General features: G+C 34.3%; 1 protein-coding gene across 2 annotated transcripts in view; it reads left to right on the top strand.

Annotated features, from left to right (window-relative positions):
• The window catches only part of DAPK1 (death associated protein kinase 1), a 241603-nt gene that overhangs the window by 150468 nt on the left and 72509 nt on the right, over positions 1 to 18626 (top strand). For both annotated transcript variants that reach the window (XM_074207911.1, XM_074207910.1), the window contains 12 exons: positions 5509 to 5647; positions 6650 to 6779; positions 6960 to 7008; positions 7093 to 7119; positions 7837 to 7989; positions 8544 to 8589; positions 9622 to 9711; positions 11665 to 11757; positions 14696 to 14815; positions 15313 to 15411; positions 16674 to 16772; positions 18516 to 18614. In XM_074207911.1, coding sequence (XP_074064012.1) covers positions 5509 to 5647; positions 6650 to 6779; positions 6960 to 7008; positions 7093 to 7119; positions 7837 to 7989; positions 8544 to 8589; positions 9622 to 9711; positions 11665 to 11757; positions 14696 to 14815; positions 15313 to 15411; positions 16674 to 16772; positions 18516 to 18614 — 1144 coding nt within the window. The remainder of the gene's footprint in view (positions 1 to 5508; positions 5648 to 6649; positions 6780 to 6959; positions 7009 to 7092; positions 7120 to 7836; positions 7990 to 8543; positions 8590 to 9621; positions 9712 to 11664; positions 11758 to 14695; positions 14816 to 15312; positions 15412 to 16673; positions 16773 to 18515; positions 18615 to 18626) is intronic.

The raw sequence follows: 18626 nt of genomic DNA on the forward strand, positions 1-18626 counted from the left end.
GGACAAGTCACTTAATCCTGTTTGCCTCAGTTTGTCACCTATAAAATGAGCTACTCCAGTATCTTGGTCAAGAAAACCCCAAATGGGGTCAGAAAGAGTCAGACATAACTAATTAAACAACCACAAAAGAAAAGACCAGTTTGTTTTGATCACAAACTGTGGGAGGGGAATAGTGCACAGTTGAGGTCAAAAAGAAGCCAAATAGAAGAATTTACATTTTATCCCAGAGGCAATTGTGACTCCCTTGATGAGGTGAACAATGACATAGATAGATCAGCACTTAAGGAGAATTATTTAGGTTTATTCACTATTGTGGGAAGCTCCGAAGCTGTTCCAGTATTATAGGTGTGAGGTGATGAAGGCAAGATCTTGTAGATGTGGAGAAATTTGACAAATGATTTGGATTTGTGGGATGAGGGAAAGTGAAAAATTGAGGTTAATGTTCAAATTATAAACCTGGGAGAGTGGAAGAAAGGTAGTCATTTTGAAAGAAATAAAAAAATTTGGAAGAGTGATAAGATTGGGGGGGGGGGAGAAAATGAGTTCTGTTTTGGACAACTTAACTTTGAGATGTCTTTTAGGACATTCAGTTTGAGATGACCAGTAGGATTGAGTTTCAGAGGAGAAACTTGAAACTAGATATAGAACTCTGTGAGTCATCTGCGTGGAGATGATAATTAAAGTCATGGAAGCTGATAAAGTTACCTAAAATGAGAGTATAGAGGTAGAGAAGAGATGTGGGGCACAACCTTGGGTAATACATATAATTAGGGAGCATGATAAGAAAGATGAGCTGTAAACAAGGAAGCATTGGTCAGTCAGAAGGACTAGGAGAGTATAATGTCATAAAAACTTAAAGAATGGAGAGTATCTTAGAAGAAAGAATGGTTACTAGTGTCATATACAATTTCAGATGAGTGATTAGGTCAATAACCAGATTGCAAATTAGTTAAGGAGCATAAAAGGAGCTTAGAAGGTGAATGATAACTTCAAGGGACGATAGTATAGTTTTTTTGTTTGTCTTTAAGAATGCAAGAGATGGTTGTGTTTGAAGATAGTAGAGAAGACATTAGTAAATAGAAGTGTTGGACTTAGCAAGGAGAAAAGCTACCTCACTCTCAGATTCTGAGAGAGAGAAAAGGATATAGAAAAGAAATCATATTAATGGCTTTTAAGTGGAAGAAAATGGTGAGGAGAAAGGTCATGGGGAAGGGTTTCAATTTTCTAAGTAAAGTAAGGGAAGGACAACTATAAGTGGAGTGTCCTTGGAGTCAAGAGGACAAGAGTTCAAATCTGGCCTCAGACACTTGACAGACAGCAATTTGACAGCTACTAGCCATGTGACCCGGGGAAAGTCACATCCATGCAATCTCTAGTTGTTCTGATCAATATCTGACCTTGGATCAGATGACTCTGGAGGAAAAAAGTGAAGCTGGTGAGGCCCTGAAGTGAGGCATAGTAGCCCCTCACTCAAATTTAATTCTTATTCTCATCATGGCATCACCTCCCTGATTGTCATGGTCTTCTTTGAGTAGGAAGGACAAACATCAATCATTAAAGTAAGGGTCAAGGTACCAAGTGGAGGAGAGCAGAAAGAATCATGGAATGCTTAAGAAGGGAAGAGAAATCAAAGTTTGGAATAGCCTCTGTGAGGAGTGACATAGGTCATCAACTAATGGATAATAACAGGATTGCCTTTCTGCCATGAGGGTCCAGTTGACATTTGATACCCTTCTCTAGAATCTAGCCTCCTTTCAACTGGCAAATAAGTCTGAAGGAAAAATAATCCTGAGGGAATGAAATAATAGAACAAAAGGATGAGGATATTCCTGAGCAGAGAACAGTGTAAAGTTAAGATGTGGAATATTAGGGTGGAGAATGGAAAGGAAGGAAATGATCGAGGGGTTGGAGGTCTCAATGAAGGTGAGAAATGGGTTTAGGAAGAGTGAAACTTATGGAGAAATGGAATGATGACTTATGGTCAAATAAATAGAGTTTTTTTTTTGAGGAACTAGAACTTGTGTGAACTCTAGTATATGAGCATCCCTCATAGTATTTTCCTATATCTACTATGATCCTTATGGCTAACACTTTCCTGTCTCCTGTTTCATTTGCTATTCCTGTATTATCTATCTACTGTCTAGAAACAAATTATCACTAATCCCTACTTCCCATTTTCTTATCTTTATTCTCTTCACTTGTGTTTCAATCATGACCCATTACAGTTGTGCCCACTCCTTTTACTATGGCCTCTGGAATCTTTGTTGCATAACAATAAATTAGCCTTCATCTGAATCTCTTTTCTCTCCCCCTCCTTCTATCTACTTGTCTTCACTAAGACTTAGCTTCCCCCAACAATGTCTTCCCAACCATACTTCTGAACAATGGCAATATCTATTCTCATACTTTCTAATATACTAGTCTTTGAAGGAGAATTGGTAACTTCTTGTCTATTTACTGCCACATCCACATTCTCCCTGTATCACCATTAATTATCAACCTCATATCCTAGGAAGTCTACTCAGTCAAAAGTTAGATCCACATGGTGGCTAATGTGTCCTGGACCCCAGGGCATTCTCCCTTTTTTCTCCAAGAATTTAATTGAATCATCATTTTCCTCTTCCTTTGCCTTTTTTCCTTAAACTAGTCTTTAATGTTCACATCAATTGAAGCTTTTCTTTAATCTCCTAATTCCTCATTAACTCACCTGGTGGTTCTCAGTTGCCTGTCTACAAATGATGGGATTGGAATATCTACTTTCCAAGGTTCCATACAGCTTTAAATCTCAAGTTCAACCTACAAATGGTTGAAGTGTCCTTGACTTTATCAGTTTAGATAATTCCCTCCCTCCACTTATATGGTTCACAACCCTTTTCCATACTAATTAATGGAGCAGTTCATTGCAGTCACAAAAATAAAAATTCATCATCTGGTTGCCAAGTTTCTGATGATGAGCCTCACCACACTTAACTAGGCTTTTCCTTGGAGAATAGATAAATAATTTGTTGCTAGGCCTATAAACCTTTTCCATTTGGTAGGCAGGAAAACACTGCAAACAAAGAATTTACATGGGAGTAGTGATGTGAGGGATGTCATCAGAAAAGTATATGAACAGGAAAAAAAAAGGGCCAATCACATGAACAACCATTACACAAGTTAGATATCCATGCAAGGAGAAGATGAAAAGGGACAACAGTGTTCTAAAGTGGACTCTTTCTGGAGTAGAGGGATGAAAAATGAACTGGAAGGATCTTGTGCAATCTGTATCCCTGATTGGAATATCCACATTTATGAGATTACAGATCCCTAGAGTATCAAAGCTCTAGCATAGCTTTGTTTCTTTTACCAGAGCTTTGAAGTACCTAATCTTACTTCTGTGTTATGATGAGACACTGGAGATTTGAGTTAGAATTCAGTAAAGATTCACACACACACACACACACACACACACACACACCCCTCTGGTTTCACTTGTCTACTGCCCCAGGTGTTGATTCTATTCTACTATCCTCAGACACCTAGTCACCTAGTAGTGGTCAACTCCTTTCTTATCACCTCTCCTTAGCTTATTTACTATTAGCTTCAAGGTGCAGCACTGGAACAACAGCAAAAGGAAGCATGTATTAAATTCCTCCTCCATGCATTTGTGCTACATGCTGGGGATAAAAAGAAGACAAAAAATATAATCCCCTTTCAAGAAGTTCATATTTTAATGGGGGAAGACAGTATGTAAAGAGTTAATGTTCAAAGGGAACTAAGATAAGATGAATTGGACATAGTCATGGGGGGGGTAAAATTAAGGGGAATCAGGAAAGGTTTCTTGTAAATGATAGGATTTTAAACTGGTATTTGAAGGAGGGTAGAGAGAGAGGTGATTGAGTGAGAGTAGATTGGATCAAATGAGCCTCTGATATAGCTGAATATCTTCTTTTCCTAGGATTCTGAACCTCCTGGCGTCTGGCCTCATGTTAATTTTTAGAACAGCTGATAGAGTGGAAGAGGTTCCCAATAACAAGAAGTAATTTCATCTTCATATGTGAACATCTCTAAATATCAAGGAAAACATTCAAAAAAGGAAGATATAATCAAAACATATAGGTGTATAGATATATTTATGTGTGTATATATTTACATATGTGCTGTATGGGCACACATATGAGATGATATTTGTCCTTGTTCAAAGAAGACCATGATATCAGGGAAGTGATGCCCTGATAGCCATATGAATTGGATTTGAGTGAGGGGTTGCTGTACTAAGTCAGCAGCCTCACTTTATCCTTTGGAGCTATACAGGTTCAGTCCCAGATCCAGTCCTGATGGCCCTAGATTTGAGAAATACAGGGTTAAACGACTTGCCCAAGGACACATAGGCAGTAAATGTCTGAGCCAGATTTCAACTTAGGTCCTCTTAACTTTAGAACCAGTCATTTACTCATAGCTGCCATGAACATACATATATACATTAATACATACATATGTGTATGGATCCCTAACATACATATATACATATATATATGTATATACATGTATATGAAATCATTGTATGGCATATAAAGGGAAAAATCTCAGAATTTGTCATTTTATTTTAGGGATACTGATTTTCCCCCCCTTTTAGTTAACATACACTAATATCTATACAAGTACAGATGGAGATTACTATATATTTGTGTGTATGTATTATTACTATATATAAGACATGTGCTCAATAGATATCTTCCCTAATAAAAAATCAGTTTACCTAATATGTACCTTATCTTTACTATAATTGTGTTGTGGCTTTCTTTCACTATGTGATTAAACTACAAAGATTATATAAAAATATTGATTAGTCAATTTTACTCTTTTAAAGAGTTCCCTGTTATACTTATTTTCAGAACATTATCTTAAATTCCAGAAAGGGAGACATACCATAAATCATGCAGTGAAGTTAGTTTGTATTTTGTATCCATGCATATAACATGGCTTTAAAAAATTAAAATTGTTTTTTAAAAAATTATCTTTCCCTTCTCTGTTCTAGAACAGGCAGTTCAACATTAACACAACTGCCTCCGAAGTGCTCTCAATTATAATATAATCAATGCTGTAAAATTCAAGTCTAAAAGTACTTATGACTTCTTGCATATTGGCTTAGTTGTGATCCCAGATAGAGTTTCCTGGCCAAGATACTAGAATGATTTGCCATTTTCTTCTCTAGATAATTTTCAGATGAGGAAATTGATGCAAACAGACTTATGTGATTTGCCCAGAGACATACAGCTAATAAATGTTTGAAGCCAGACTTGAAATGGAAAATGAGTCTTCTCTAAGGACAGATTCAGTGCTCTTTCTACCATATAATCTAGCTCTATATACTGCCCCATATTGACTTCAGCAGTTATTACTTTTTTCCCAGGATTAGGATTTTAACTGTCAGTCATCCTGTCATACATCTGTGAAAGAAGATTAAGCAAAAGATAAATTAATGTCATTATTGAATATACATCAGTAACTCTGTTTCCTTTCTCACAGTGTTGCAGGTGGAGAACTCTTTGACTTTTTAGCTGAAAAAGAATCTTTGACTGAAGAAGAAGCTACTGAATTTCTCAAACAAATCCTTAATGGTGTTTACTACCTCCATTCTCAGCACATTGCTCACTTTGATCTAAAGGTATGTTACTATGTATAAAGCAAGGTTTACAAATTGTTTTTCAAAAAACATTTTTTATTGATATTTTTAAAAAACTGACAGTTTGGGGTGGCTAGGTGTCGTAGTGGATAAAGCACCGGCCCTGGAGTCAGGAGTACCTGAGTTCAAATCCGGTCTCAGACACTTAGTAATTACCTAGCTGTGTGGCCTTGGGCAAGCCACTTAACCCCGTTTGCCTAGCAAAAACCTAAAAACAAAAAAAAAACTGAAAGTTCAAGGAAAGCTATGGGAAAAATAGATTTTATTTAAGACCTTAATAAATGGAATTAGCAAACAAAAATTTTTTTATATACAAAGTATAGCTCTCTCACCTTTTTTATTGAAAAGATTGTGATCTCATAAAAAGCTGTGATTTTGTCTTTTACATCTTTGTGTTAGTCTAGGTCATGAACTTGCACAAAGTAGGTACACAATATATACTAAATAAAGAAGTACTTCCAGTTTGCTCATTTCCTTGGATAAAGACTAAAAGCCACAGTTCCATCTACTTAGCTCATAGATACTACAGGATTTTCTTCCAACTGTATCTTTATACCAATCCCCACTGGAGATATTCAACAGTTTTTTAGAGATGTGGTGGTATCTAGCACAGCATGCTGAGCCAGGTTGGACTTTTTTTTTTGGCAAGACATTAGGGTTAAGTGACTTGCCCAAGGTCACACAGCTAGGTAATTATTAAGTATCTGAGGACAAATTTGAACTCAGACCCTCCTGCCTCCAGGGCCGGTTGTCTATCCGCTGTGCCACCTAACTGCCACCAGGTTGGACTTCTTAATTAACTAGTTTATCAAAATAGACCTATCCTACTGTCTGCAAGGGAATATATGTGTGATATATATATATATATATATGACATGTTCCCAACACTCAAAAGCATTGTTATCTTGGGAGAGGGTCGGGAATATTTTGTATCTGTTTCTTCAGAAATAATATATGATAGCTCTTAATTTTTCTTTTCAAAAGCCTGAAAACATAATGCTTCTGGATAGGAATGTCCCAAAACCTCGGATCAAGATAATTGACTTTGGCTTGGCACACAAAATTGACTTCGGAAATGAATTTAAAAATATCTTTGGGACCCCAGAATTTGTTGGTGAGTGTGATGTTCCTGTAGGCATTAGATTATGGTAGAATAATCATTTTTCCATGGTAATATTTCTTATACTTCTTATTATAAGAGAATAATTTTTAGCTGTTTGTTTCAAATTTATGTAATAATAGCATCATTGGGTCACTCATTTCTAGAACTTAAGATATGTTTATTTTTTCTTAGCTCCTGAAATAGTAAATTATGAACCTCTTGGTCTTGAGGCAGATATGTGGTAAGTAACCTTTCCATGATTCTCTTTATTTTCTAGTCTGTTTAACTACCCTTCTGATGTATATATGTATTTTTTCCTTCCTAGGAGCATTGGAGTAATAACCTATATTCTGTAAGTACCCAAAATCACAAAACATAGTCGCATATTTTTCTTTGAAAGCAAGTATATTTAGTGACTTTGAAATTTTCTTTATCTCCTTTTGTTTAACTGAGTTTCTCTGTCTCACTTAACATTAAATAGAATAGGATCACACTTGTATTCTTTTACAATATGGGAAATGTTTACCCTTTGTTAATTAAATTTTTTCTGATTCAGTGTTATCCCAAAATTATTGTATCATAGCTGTTGATCACTGCTGAGTACATTTTAAATAGGAAATTTTAGCTAGATTGTTCCAACCTGATTTTTTAAAATGAATTTTTTAAATTAAGTCAAAACTTTTGCCAGTTGTGTTCAACTATGTTAGAAATGATAACTGCCTTCTAAAATGATATGTCTAGGGATGGCTAGGTGGCGCAGCGGATAGAAAACCAACCCTGGAGTCAAGAGTACCTGAGTTCAAATCCGGCCTCAGACACTTAATAATTACTTAGCTGTGTGGCCTTGGGCAAGCCACTTAACCTCATTGCCTTGCAAAAACAAGCAAACAAACAAACAAATAAATAAATAAATACACAAACAAGCAAATAAATAAATAAATAGATGAAATGATATGTCTATACATACCAAGAAGAAATCTTTCTCTTTTCTCTTAATGGGAAATAGAGAAATATCTTGGTACACAAGGTATAATTATTAATGTCCTGCTTTCCATTTTCATTTTTACAGTCTCAGTGGTGCCTCACCATTCCTCGGTGATACAAAACAGGAAACACTGGCAAATGTATCTGCCGTGAACTATGAATTTGAGGAAGAGTTCTTTAGTAATACCAGTGCTCTAGCCAAAGACTTTATAAGAAGACTTCTAGTTAAGGACCCAAAGTAAGTATCTGTTGTCCTTGACTGTATGGGGCATGTTAACTGGTCATTATCAGCATGAGTAAAAAGTTTGACCTTTTTGACTACTGGCTGTTTCTTTGTTGGCAAAGGGAAAGTCTTCTATGTGAAGAGAATTTAGAAAATGCCATGTCCTCCACACAGGCACAGATTTATTTATCTTGGCTTCGTTAATGATTTTCAAAGATGTAGGTGTAGCTTTCAGCCTTTTTCTGAAAAACCAGCCATCCCTATTTGGCTGTACTTTAGAGTTTCTGTATATGATTTGCCAGGCCTGGAATTAGGAATATCTGAGTTCAAATCTGGATTCAGACAAGATTGTGTAATGTTGGGTAAGTTACTTAACTTTGTTTGCCTCAGTTTTCTCATCTGCAAAATGAACTGGAGAAGGAAACAACAAATCTCTATAGTATCTTTGCCAAGAAAAAATCAAATGAAGAGTTGGACATAATTCAACAGCAATATGGTTTGCTTTGTCTGCATTAAAATAGTCTTTATGTTTGCCTCTATAGTTTTAACATTTTTTCTCTCCCCAAAAGGAAAAGAATGACAATTCAAGATAGTCTGCAGCATCCTTGGATTAAGGTAAGTGTTATATGATGAATTTTAAATCTGTTTAGATTTTAAAATCTCTAATTATATAAAGCCTTAAGAAAGTATACTTTTTCTCTATTGCATATCACATGAGATCACATTTAAAGTAATATAGTCATTTCTCCAGATCCATATTTCAAATTTCAGATGAAAGCAATCAAAAAGGTGCTTCATTATAGATGATTGGTTGATGGAATTAAGTGTGGTGTGCTTAATTAATCTAAAGAAGTGAAAATGAAGGCAAAATATGAATAAAGAAAAATGTCCTAAAATATTTGAAGACATACAGAATTAGGATATAACTATGACTAATCAGGGAAAGAAACTGGAGGTAGATTTTGATTCAATGAAAATTGATCTCACAAAGTTGGCATAACTAGAGAATAGGTTGTCCATGAAGATAGTGACCTTGGGGCGGGGGGGGCAGCTAAGTGGTGCAGTGGATAGAGCACTGGCCCTGGAGTCAGGATGATCTGAGCTCAAATCTGGCCTCAGACACTTAATAAGTGTCTAGTCGTGTGACCTTGGGCAAGTCATTTAACCCATTGCTTTAAATAAATAAAAAAATTTTAAAGATACTATATGATTGGTATAGAGAATAGTTTGTCTCTATGGCATTTTAAAACATCAAATTCCTGATTCTATCAAATGAAAAGGTATTAAACAATTATTCGAAACATAGAAACGTTAGATAACATTTTTCCCTTGCTAAAGTCATGTAATCATAAAGCTTCCTTATAGTGAATTTTTTTACTTCTTACATAGACCACCTACATTTTATATTAGAATAAATTTTCATCTGCATTTGCTATTCCTGTATTAGTGACTTTTTCCCTATAATATACTCTAATAAGTTTTTCTAAATAGCTTCCAAATTCTCTGCATATTATCCCCAAACCATTTAAAGCATTTTAATAAGCTGCATGTACTTACTGAATACTATGAAAATACAGAGAAGTTTAATTATAATAAAATAATATAGGAGGAATTTTTTTAATTTTCTGTTTTTAATTCTCTGTTTAGCCTAAAGATAGTCAACAAGCACTTAGTAGGAAAGCATCTGCAGTAAATATGGAAAAATTCAAAAAGTTTGCAGCCCGAAAAAAATGGAAGGTAAGAATATTGCAAAGACAAGTAGATTAATTATTTTTGTTTTCACTGTGAAATTCTGTTCTGTTTTATGTTGACAGCATATAAAATGAAATTATCAAATTGTTTAACTATTTAATGCTTTGCTGTTTCCTGCTTTACAAAGAATTTTTGAAGTGTTCTCGTCAAGATATCCTATCTACTTTTAAATGGTATTTTGCATTGTTGATGATTATAATAATTAAAATTATATATATTTCTTAGGGTTTTTTTTTTGCAAGGCAAGGGGGTTAAGTGGCTTGCCCAAGGCCACATGACTAGGTAATTATTAAGTGTCTGAGGCCGGATTTGAACTCAGGTACTTCTGACTCCAAGGCCAGTGCTCTATCCACTACGCCACCTAGCCTCCCCTAAAATTATATATTTTTTAAACTCAAAATTAAAAAAATATTGATTCCAAGAACAGATAAATATTTGTCCATTTTAATTCATTTATTCATTATTTTAAGCAGCAAAATATTTAAATGAAGAATGATTAGCTAAAAGTGTTCTGTTTGCTTTGCAATTAGTACTTCCTGGAAGGAAATATTCAAAACAATCAGCAGTCACAAGCATTTAGCTTCTCTTGTTCCTCAAATTCACCTGTCTCTTCATTTTGATCTTCCCTTTAAGGAATAATGGGAGGCACAGTTACTTTCATAAAATTCAGAAGGGAAAAAGAGAATAAAAGTTCTAAGTTAGCCTTCAGTTTCATAATATAACAAGTGGCACCTGGAGTCAAATCAAAAGCTAAATATAATGGCCTCAACTTCATGCTTGGATCATAGGATGATTGATTTAGAATTGAGAGAAACATCAAGGGTAATCTAGCTCAATTCCTGTTTTACAGATAAGGAGAGATTCTTTAGAGTCTCTTCCACGTAGTGGATAGCAAAATTGGAATTCAAATTTGCACTCTGCTTTCAAATCCAGACCTCTTTCCTATTGTGCCTGAAGCATGTTTCCTTTTTGCAACCCCACAGCAAATCCATGTTTAAAAATCACCATTGAAGGGTCCCATGTGGGAGAAAGGAGACATACATTTCTAGATAATATGACCTCTACCCACTTCAGTAAATCTTAGCCTCATTTTGCCTTAATCCTCTTGTCAAGGTTCAGAACTTACTAAAAATATCCAGATGCTTCTGATACAAAACCTTTACCAGGTTGTTTCTGTCTTTTTTCATTAAATGCTCAAGTCCTTCCCCCTCAAACCAAACAATTCTTCATCTGGAGGCAGTGTGCTGCAAATGAAATTGTCATGCAAACTTAGTTCAAATCTCAGCCACTCATTATTTGTATGAACTTGAGCATGTTACTTCCCCTCTGCGGGCCTCTGTTTCCTCATCTGCAGAGTTAAGAGATTGGATTTGATCACCTCTAAGAATCCCTTCAAGTTCTAGTTCCTGTGAATTCTTTCTGTGTTGGTCCATAGATAGTTTTCTGCCCTTTGGTGAAATTTCATAATCATCTAATTTATTAATGTTCATGTATGGTTTCACCCTTAATGGTTTAATATCATGCTGTGCTTTATTGATAAGGAGAACTCTAAAGTATGCATTAGGATACAAATAGCATTCATAAAAAGAAATTTCAAGATGTGAACTGAGAGGGAAATGGGGTTCTAATCCTATCATGGAATGAAATTCCAAGCAGAGAATCTTTTGTTGCAGCAGATTTGTATCTGTTCTAAATGCCTTGTAGGATCACTTCCTAAGGGAATAGAATACTGTTCACTTAATAGACTGATAGAATTCACTTCATCTAATCATGCTTCACACACTCTCCCATATCAGCAGAGTATTCATCTGCAGTCAGCAATTTATAGTGTCATTAGAGAAATATATCTCAGAGTGCTCGTAATTTACAGGAATCTGAGCATTGTTATCTAAAATTATTTTTCTCTCTTTCTGTATACATGTCTGTGTCTCTTCCAAGCAATCTGTTCGATTGATATCACTGTGCCAAAGATTATCCAGGTCCTTCTTGTCTAGGAGTAACATGAGCGTCGCCAGAAGTGATGACACTCTGGTAAGCAGGCATGTTGACTTTCATATGGTCTTTTCTTAGTATCATACATGTATAAGATTTAAGCTATACCTTTCCTCTGTAACCTAAATCATTTATAATCTGAATAACATAGCAATATATTATTAGCTCTTCTTGAGAGGAGACTGATGGAATATATTCTTCTACCTTTTCTTTTTTATTATGGTTGGTGTTGTTCTTTATTCCCTCTTGAACAGAGAGCAGTTAAAAAGGGAGGAATTAGTCCATGCTAAAAAGGCCATTTACAGCCACTGAAATGAAAACTATCTGCTTTCATTGATAATATAGAATCTCAAATTATAAACTGTATTAGAGGAAAAAACCTACCCTAGGGGAGCAAGAAAATGTAAAAGTAATTGCTATTATGCCCTAAGAGAAGTTATGAACTTTATTACCAAAGCTTTATTGCCAAAGCTACATTTGATTTATTCACAATGTACTCACTGCCCAAAGGCCATTTAGAGTGAATACAGATTTTTTCCTCCAATCCAAATTGAAAGTTAATCTCAGATTAACCCTCCTGATAAGACTCTAAACATCTGAGTTAGATGAGCCTTTCCCTGACAGTCAAACAACAGGGCTTTTTGTTAAATCTAAAAGGACAGGAATCCTACAGATACAGGCTTTCTATGGGAACTGTCATGCCTCTAGCAACTTAATATTTTCATGATTCCTGAATAGCATCCAAGAATTCTATCCTTGGCTTCTATTTCAACATTGACTTTTCCCCTGACCCTTAGTTTAACTAATCTAAGGTGTTGAACAAAGAGAATAGAATAAGAGGAAACATAAAATTAAAGAAAAGGAATTTAAAAAGGCAAATGATAGAATGAATAGTGAGAAGAAATAAGAATGAGAACTAGTAGTCTAAGATAATAAGGATGCTAATGAGTAAAATGTTTAGATTAAAATAATATCTAGAATTTTTAGATTAATTATTGAAAAGGTTAATGTCAACAAAGACAGACTATAGAACAAGCATGTTATTTGTCAAATGAACTATTGTCCATTCAGAGATTATTTCCTCATGTTAGTTACAAGATTTACTATACTAGAAGTTTCATGTTTCCTTCTCTTTTCATCCTCCATTTTCTTTCCTCTTCTGTGTTCTTTTTTCTCCCCAATTCTTCTTGCTTTTCTCATTTACAGACATTTTCTATGGGCCAGTTTTGATAGCAATATAAAAACAAATGTGTACTGTAACTCAGAATATACAAAAGTCCATTTTCATGCAGACTTTATTCTTATAATAAACTAAATAATTTTTTATTAAAACCTAATGTGAATTTTTAAGGCTACAGAACACAGAAAAGAGAAAGGAAAAGATGTTTTTGGCATTTTGCCAAAAAAACTAATATTAGCTCTGTATAGATACACTTTTTTCTAAAGTATTTATACATTTAAAAGACAGAGTCATAAATTTATAAATCCAAAAGATAGAGCATACTTTGGTTTAATTTCTTTTTCAAATTTACTTTTCTGGTGATCTTTTAAATATGTCTCATTTTTGGCATAGCCTGACATATGAATGTATTAGAGATAGCACAAACTCTTTCCAAGTGAGATAATTTATGTAAAGTGCTTTTCAAGCCTTTAAAATACTATGTAAATGCTAGTAATTATTATTGTTATCATCGTCATCATTACCATTGTTAGTTGAAAAATGGTTAATTAGGAAAACATTTTCAAGTACATGCTCTTTTGCTTTACCCTTTACTTATAAAGATAGTTTAAGTTGTTGTAAAATCATAAATGATGAGCTGTTAGAAACCTTAGAAACTGTCTAGTTTATTTCCCTCTTTTTACAGATGAGAAAACGGAGGCCAGAGATGTTAAGTGTCTTAACAGTTTGACTCCAGGTCTTCAGACTCTATAGCTAAGAGTGATCTTCCACAGTCCTAGACTATGTCTCTAAGGTTCTGATTGCATTTAATATAGGGGTAGCTGAAATTGGTCTAGTGACATGCTTTATAAACAAAGAGATGTAATTGATTTTAAAAATTACTAAATACTGAATGTTTCCTTTCTAGCAGTCCATATATAAGTTGTAATTTATGTAGATGCTGGTAAACTGTCAGTGTTCATTAGTTTAAATTAACTTTCCATACTCTTTGACCCAGAAGTCCCATTCATAAGTATTTATCCCAACAACATGAAAAACAGCAAGGTGCCTTACATATAACTCAGTGGGCCAGAATTTATTAAACTTCTCCTGTTTCTGTCACTATGCTAAACACCAGGAATACCAAGAAAGGCAAAAAAATAGCTCCCACACTCAAGGCCTAGCACCAGTTTCTGAAGTATTAAAGAACAAAAAATAGAAAAAATGCCCATTGATTGGAAAGTTGCTAAACAACTATGATACATTGAAGTATTAGAATATCACTACACTGACAAAAATAGTAAATATGAAAAATAAAGAGATACAAGATGAAGGAATCAAAACCAGGGAAATAAGATACATAATTACGATCACAGTGTGAATTTTTAAAAAGAAACAATGATATATAGTTACATGTTCAAATATAGTTCTGAAGATGAGTTGAGAAGATGCATCTCTTTCCTTTGCAGAACTGGGGTAACTGAGTGTGGAATGTTTCATGTACTGTCAAAGTCAGTTGTTATTTTGGTTGATTTTGCTGAAATGTTTTTGTTCATTTTTGTTCTTCTTTGATAGCTCCATGGGGAGGGGAAGTAGGAAAGGTATATTAGAAAATGAAAATCATATAAAAACAAGAGATCAATAATTTTGTTTTTAAAGGAATTATATTAGTAGATTTGGATGCATGGTTCTCTTTATTACCTTTGATATTCTTAGAATTAAAATTTTATACCAAAATCCTTATTGAGTTAATAAATATGTGTATGTATGTATAAATAGCCAATTTACTCTTATTTTTTCTTATTTATTTCTTTCAAGGATGAAGAAGATTCTTTTGTGATGAAAGCAGTCATTCATGCCATCAATGATGACAACGTTCCTGGACTTCAACATCTTCTGGGCTCTTTGACTAACTATGATGTTAATCAGCCTAACAAAGTATGACATGATTCTACTAGCATGGTCTGACTTATTTGTCATATTGTGTAGCAAGAGGCCATTGAATCAAAAGTAGGATACGGCTGAGAAGCTTTAGGTGAAAAGAGTATAGCTGATTTCCCTGTACCCTACTAGTTGTAAAACCTCAAATCACAGGACAAAAGTCATTTTGTTTACACGTTGATTTGAATTAGGCCTATAGAATTTTTTGGCACATGAGAGTCAAATGATGGTGCTTCTGTCTGTAAAATTTGAAAGCTACTCATTCTTGTAAATGAAAATGTCACTTTAAATCATGAATCAAAAAGAGAAATCTGGGTCAGAAAAATACATGTAGCTCTTTTGACTATCTTCTGTTTTGAAGAAGTAGGACAACATTGATGTTGATTGTTTAGGGAAAATGCTGAAGGGGAATGTTAGGACATTTAAATGTGCACTTATTCATTTCTTACCAAACCTCAGTATTTGAAAAGTATATTCCTCCTGTTTATTCTCAGCATGGGACACCTCCATTATTGATTGCTGCTGGCTGTGGGAATATTCAGATGCTGCAATTACTCATTAAGAGAGGTGCAAGAATAGACGTCCAGGATAAGGTGATAATGCTTTTTCATTTCAATTGAATGAATACTAAAAGGATTTTGATGGTTTTCTAAGGACTGGTGTCACATTGTTTTAAAAATAACAGGGAAATGCACAAAGGTACCCAGTTCATTTTTTATGCAATTTCAAATTTCATAAATCAAAATATATCCATCTATAGGGGAAGTTAGATAGATGCTCTGCATCTAGACTATGTTCAGCAATAACAATGTTATTTCTATAGCTCTGCATAGCTCACAAAGTACTTTCCCTACAAAATTCCCATTAAGGAGGAAGTAAGAGCATTTATTATGACTTCTTTACTTTTGCGGAATCTGATGTGGGACAGTGGGAATTGGACTCAAAAGAAAAAGTCCTGAGTTATGAGTCTGTTTCAGATAAATCATAGACCTATCTGGGCCTGTTTCCTCATCTATAAAATGAAGGTGGAAGACTTGATGGTTTATAAGCTCCCTTCCATCTCTAAGTTTATGATCTTATGATGAAGCCTAAGTCTAATAAAACCTCAATTCTCTCTATGATGCTCTCTTTTTTCTTTTCTTTGTATACTGCCAGATTTTATTTATCTTTCATAATATTTCTTGAACAATGTTAAATATAATGTTTGAGAAAGTTTCCATTATTTATTTTACATTACCAGAAATTAAATGTGCTAGCATGAAGGGCAACAGTGAAAGAGCAACAAAAACAATAGTTTTTCAAATTGTATTTCCACAAAAAAAAAATACTGTAAGAATAATCTCATGGTAGTAATACTGATGTCACTGATTTTCTCCTGATAACTTTTACATTGTTCAAACAATCATTTTAGAATAATTAAATTAGAATAATTTTGAGTTTAGAATTCATTGAGAATACTAGATTATAGAATTAGAATATAGAATTCAATTTAGAGTAATAGAATATTGTATTGTTTTGCTTTTATCCCTTAAACTATTGAAGATTATCTGCTAATCACACAATTGTTAGGATATATTGTTTATTGTTATGCCTAGTTCTTTGGAAATGAGTTTCTCAAAGAATTTGGTTTTGGTTTATTAAATTTATAATTTTATGTTATAATTTATTTATATGCATATATATAACCAACAAAATAATATGGCTTTTTGCTAAAGTTTAAAGTGAGTCTACTTGGAATGTCTGACTTGGTTATTTCTTGATATATTTGAAAATGACTATGGATGAGCATGAGTTTCTGTAGGAAACAGAAGCCATCAGCTAACTGGAAGTGACTTTTTATATTATTTCTAAACAGGCTGGATCAAATGCAATCTATTGGGCTTCTAGACATGGTCATGTAGAGACCTTGAAATTTCTTAATGAAAACAAATGCCCTTTGGATGTTAAAGATAAGGTAAGGGTAATAATCTTCTGAAGTGTAACTAAAGAATGTTATGGAAAGATGCATATGTGGACTTTGCTTATTATTGAGTGAAAAATTACTCAAAGGATAAATATTAAGAACTAAAATCTCCTTGCAGAGTATTTAAAGTGAATATTATTGGGGGCTGATATTTTGCAATAATATTGAAATCAGCCAACTTGGTTCAATCTGCCAAGAGGCTCTGTTATGCAGATGGTGAATAAGTTCATCTTCAGCTTGGAAAACACAAAAAGCATGCCAGTGTTCTAGTGGACAGAACACTGGGCTGGTTCTGAAGTAAGAGAACTGAGCTCCATTCTATTTTCTCTTTGACCTACCCTTGCCATGGGGTAAGTATTTTCATTACTCACTACTCTGTTTTCTCAGTTGTGTGAAGTAGTTGAAAATAACGAATTTCATCCTAGAAGCATTAGGAGAATTAGTAAGATGATGCATACACACTAAATTCATTGACAGGTAATAAATAATTGATTTAGTGAGAGTCTTAAAATTTCTAGTAAATAGCTCAATATATCAGGGACCTGTGATTTTTTTTTCCACCCTAATAACTCATACACAGCTTGTAACAGTTTTATTAGAGAGTGACCTGAGACTGAGTGGTTACATGACTAGCCCACAGTCACTTTCATAAGCAGCACAGGAAATTTTGAGCCCAAGTCTTTTTTCACTCCAAGTCTTGTACTTCACAATGATAGCATTTAGGAAATTTAAACTCAGTAAAATGATTTCATTTTAATCTCCATAGCAACTCTATGAAAAAAAAAAAAGATACAAAACATTGTTTTAGATTTCTATAGATTAGCAAACTGAGTTAAGCAGAATGAAGTGACTTGATCTAGTGTTGCTGCTAGTTGGTGGCAGAGCTGAAGCAGATATCCAGATCTTGAAACTGTGATATAAGGCATATTATCATTCTCATCAGTCAGACCTCAGACATTTGACTTTTACTAGCTGTGTGACCTTGGGCAAGTCACTTAAGCCTAATTGCCTTACATTCAGAATCATCTCCAATGGACCTAGGTGACACTGGAGGAGAAAATGAGACTGGTGACTCAAATTCAGTTCATGTGCTTGTAATGGCATCACCTCCCTGATGCCATGGTCTTCTTTGAAAATGAAGGACAAGGGGCGGCTAGGTGGTGCAGTGGATAAAGCACAGGCCCTGGAGTCAGGAGTACCTGGGTTCAAATCCGGTCTCAGACACTTAATAATTACCTAGCTGTCTGACCTTGGGCAAGCCACTTAACCCCATTTGCCTTGGAAAAACCTAAAAAAAATGAAGTACAAACATTATTTTATATCTAGTGATAGATAAATATTTAAACATATTTAAACACACACATTATATAAGCTTATACATTAATATTATAATGGATAACATTACAATGGATAACATAATTTACTATGTAGTAAGCACTTTGTAATTATTATTATTTTTACTATAATACAACAGAAGTGATTGCAAGTGATTGGTTTCCCCAAAGAATGTGACATTCTGTCCTTTGATTTCTGTCCCATTCTGTCCCAGATGGAAAGAACAGTCTAGATGGAGTAGATTAGTTTGGTTACTTGATGTAACCACAAGTAATCAAGTAGGAATGATATATTCATGAATGAGTGTATAAGAATCCCTAACAGCATTTTGATCCCCACATGATTTGTGGTACTAAAAAATAAGGTTGAGAAACATTGCCTCTGATTTTTTTTTTTCAGTCTGGAGAAACAGCTCTTCATGTAGCAGCTCGCTATGGCCATGTTGATGTGGTTCAGCTACTCTGCAGTATTGGGTCCAATCCAGATTTTCAGGACAAGGTGAGTCATCAT

Source organism: Macrotis lagotis, chromosome X, assembly GCF_037893015.1.
Source record: "Macrotis lagotis isolate mMagLag1 chromosome X, bilby.v1.9.chrom.fasta, whole genome shotgun sequence".
Taxonomy (NCBI): Eukaryota; Metazoa; Chordata; class Mammalia; order Peramelemorphia; family Peramelidae; genus Macrotis; species Macrotis lagotis.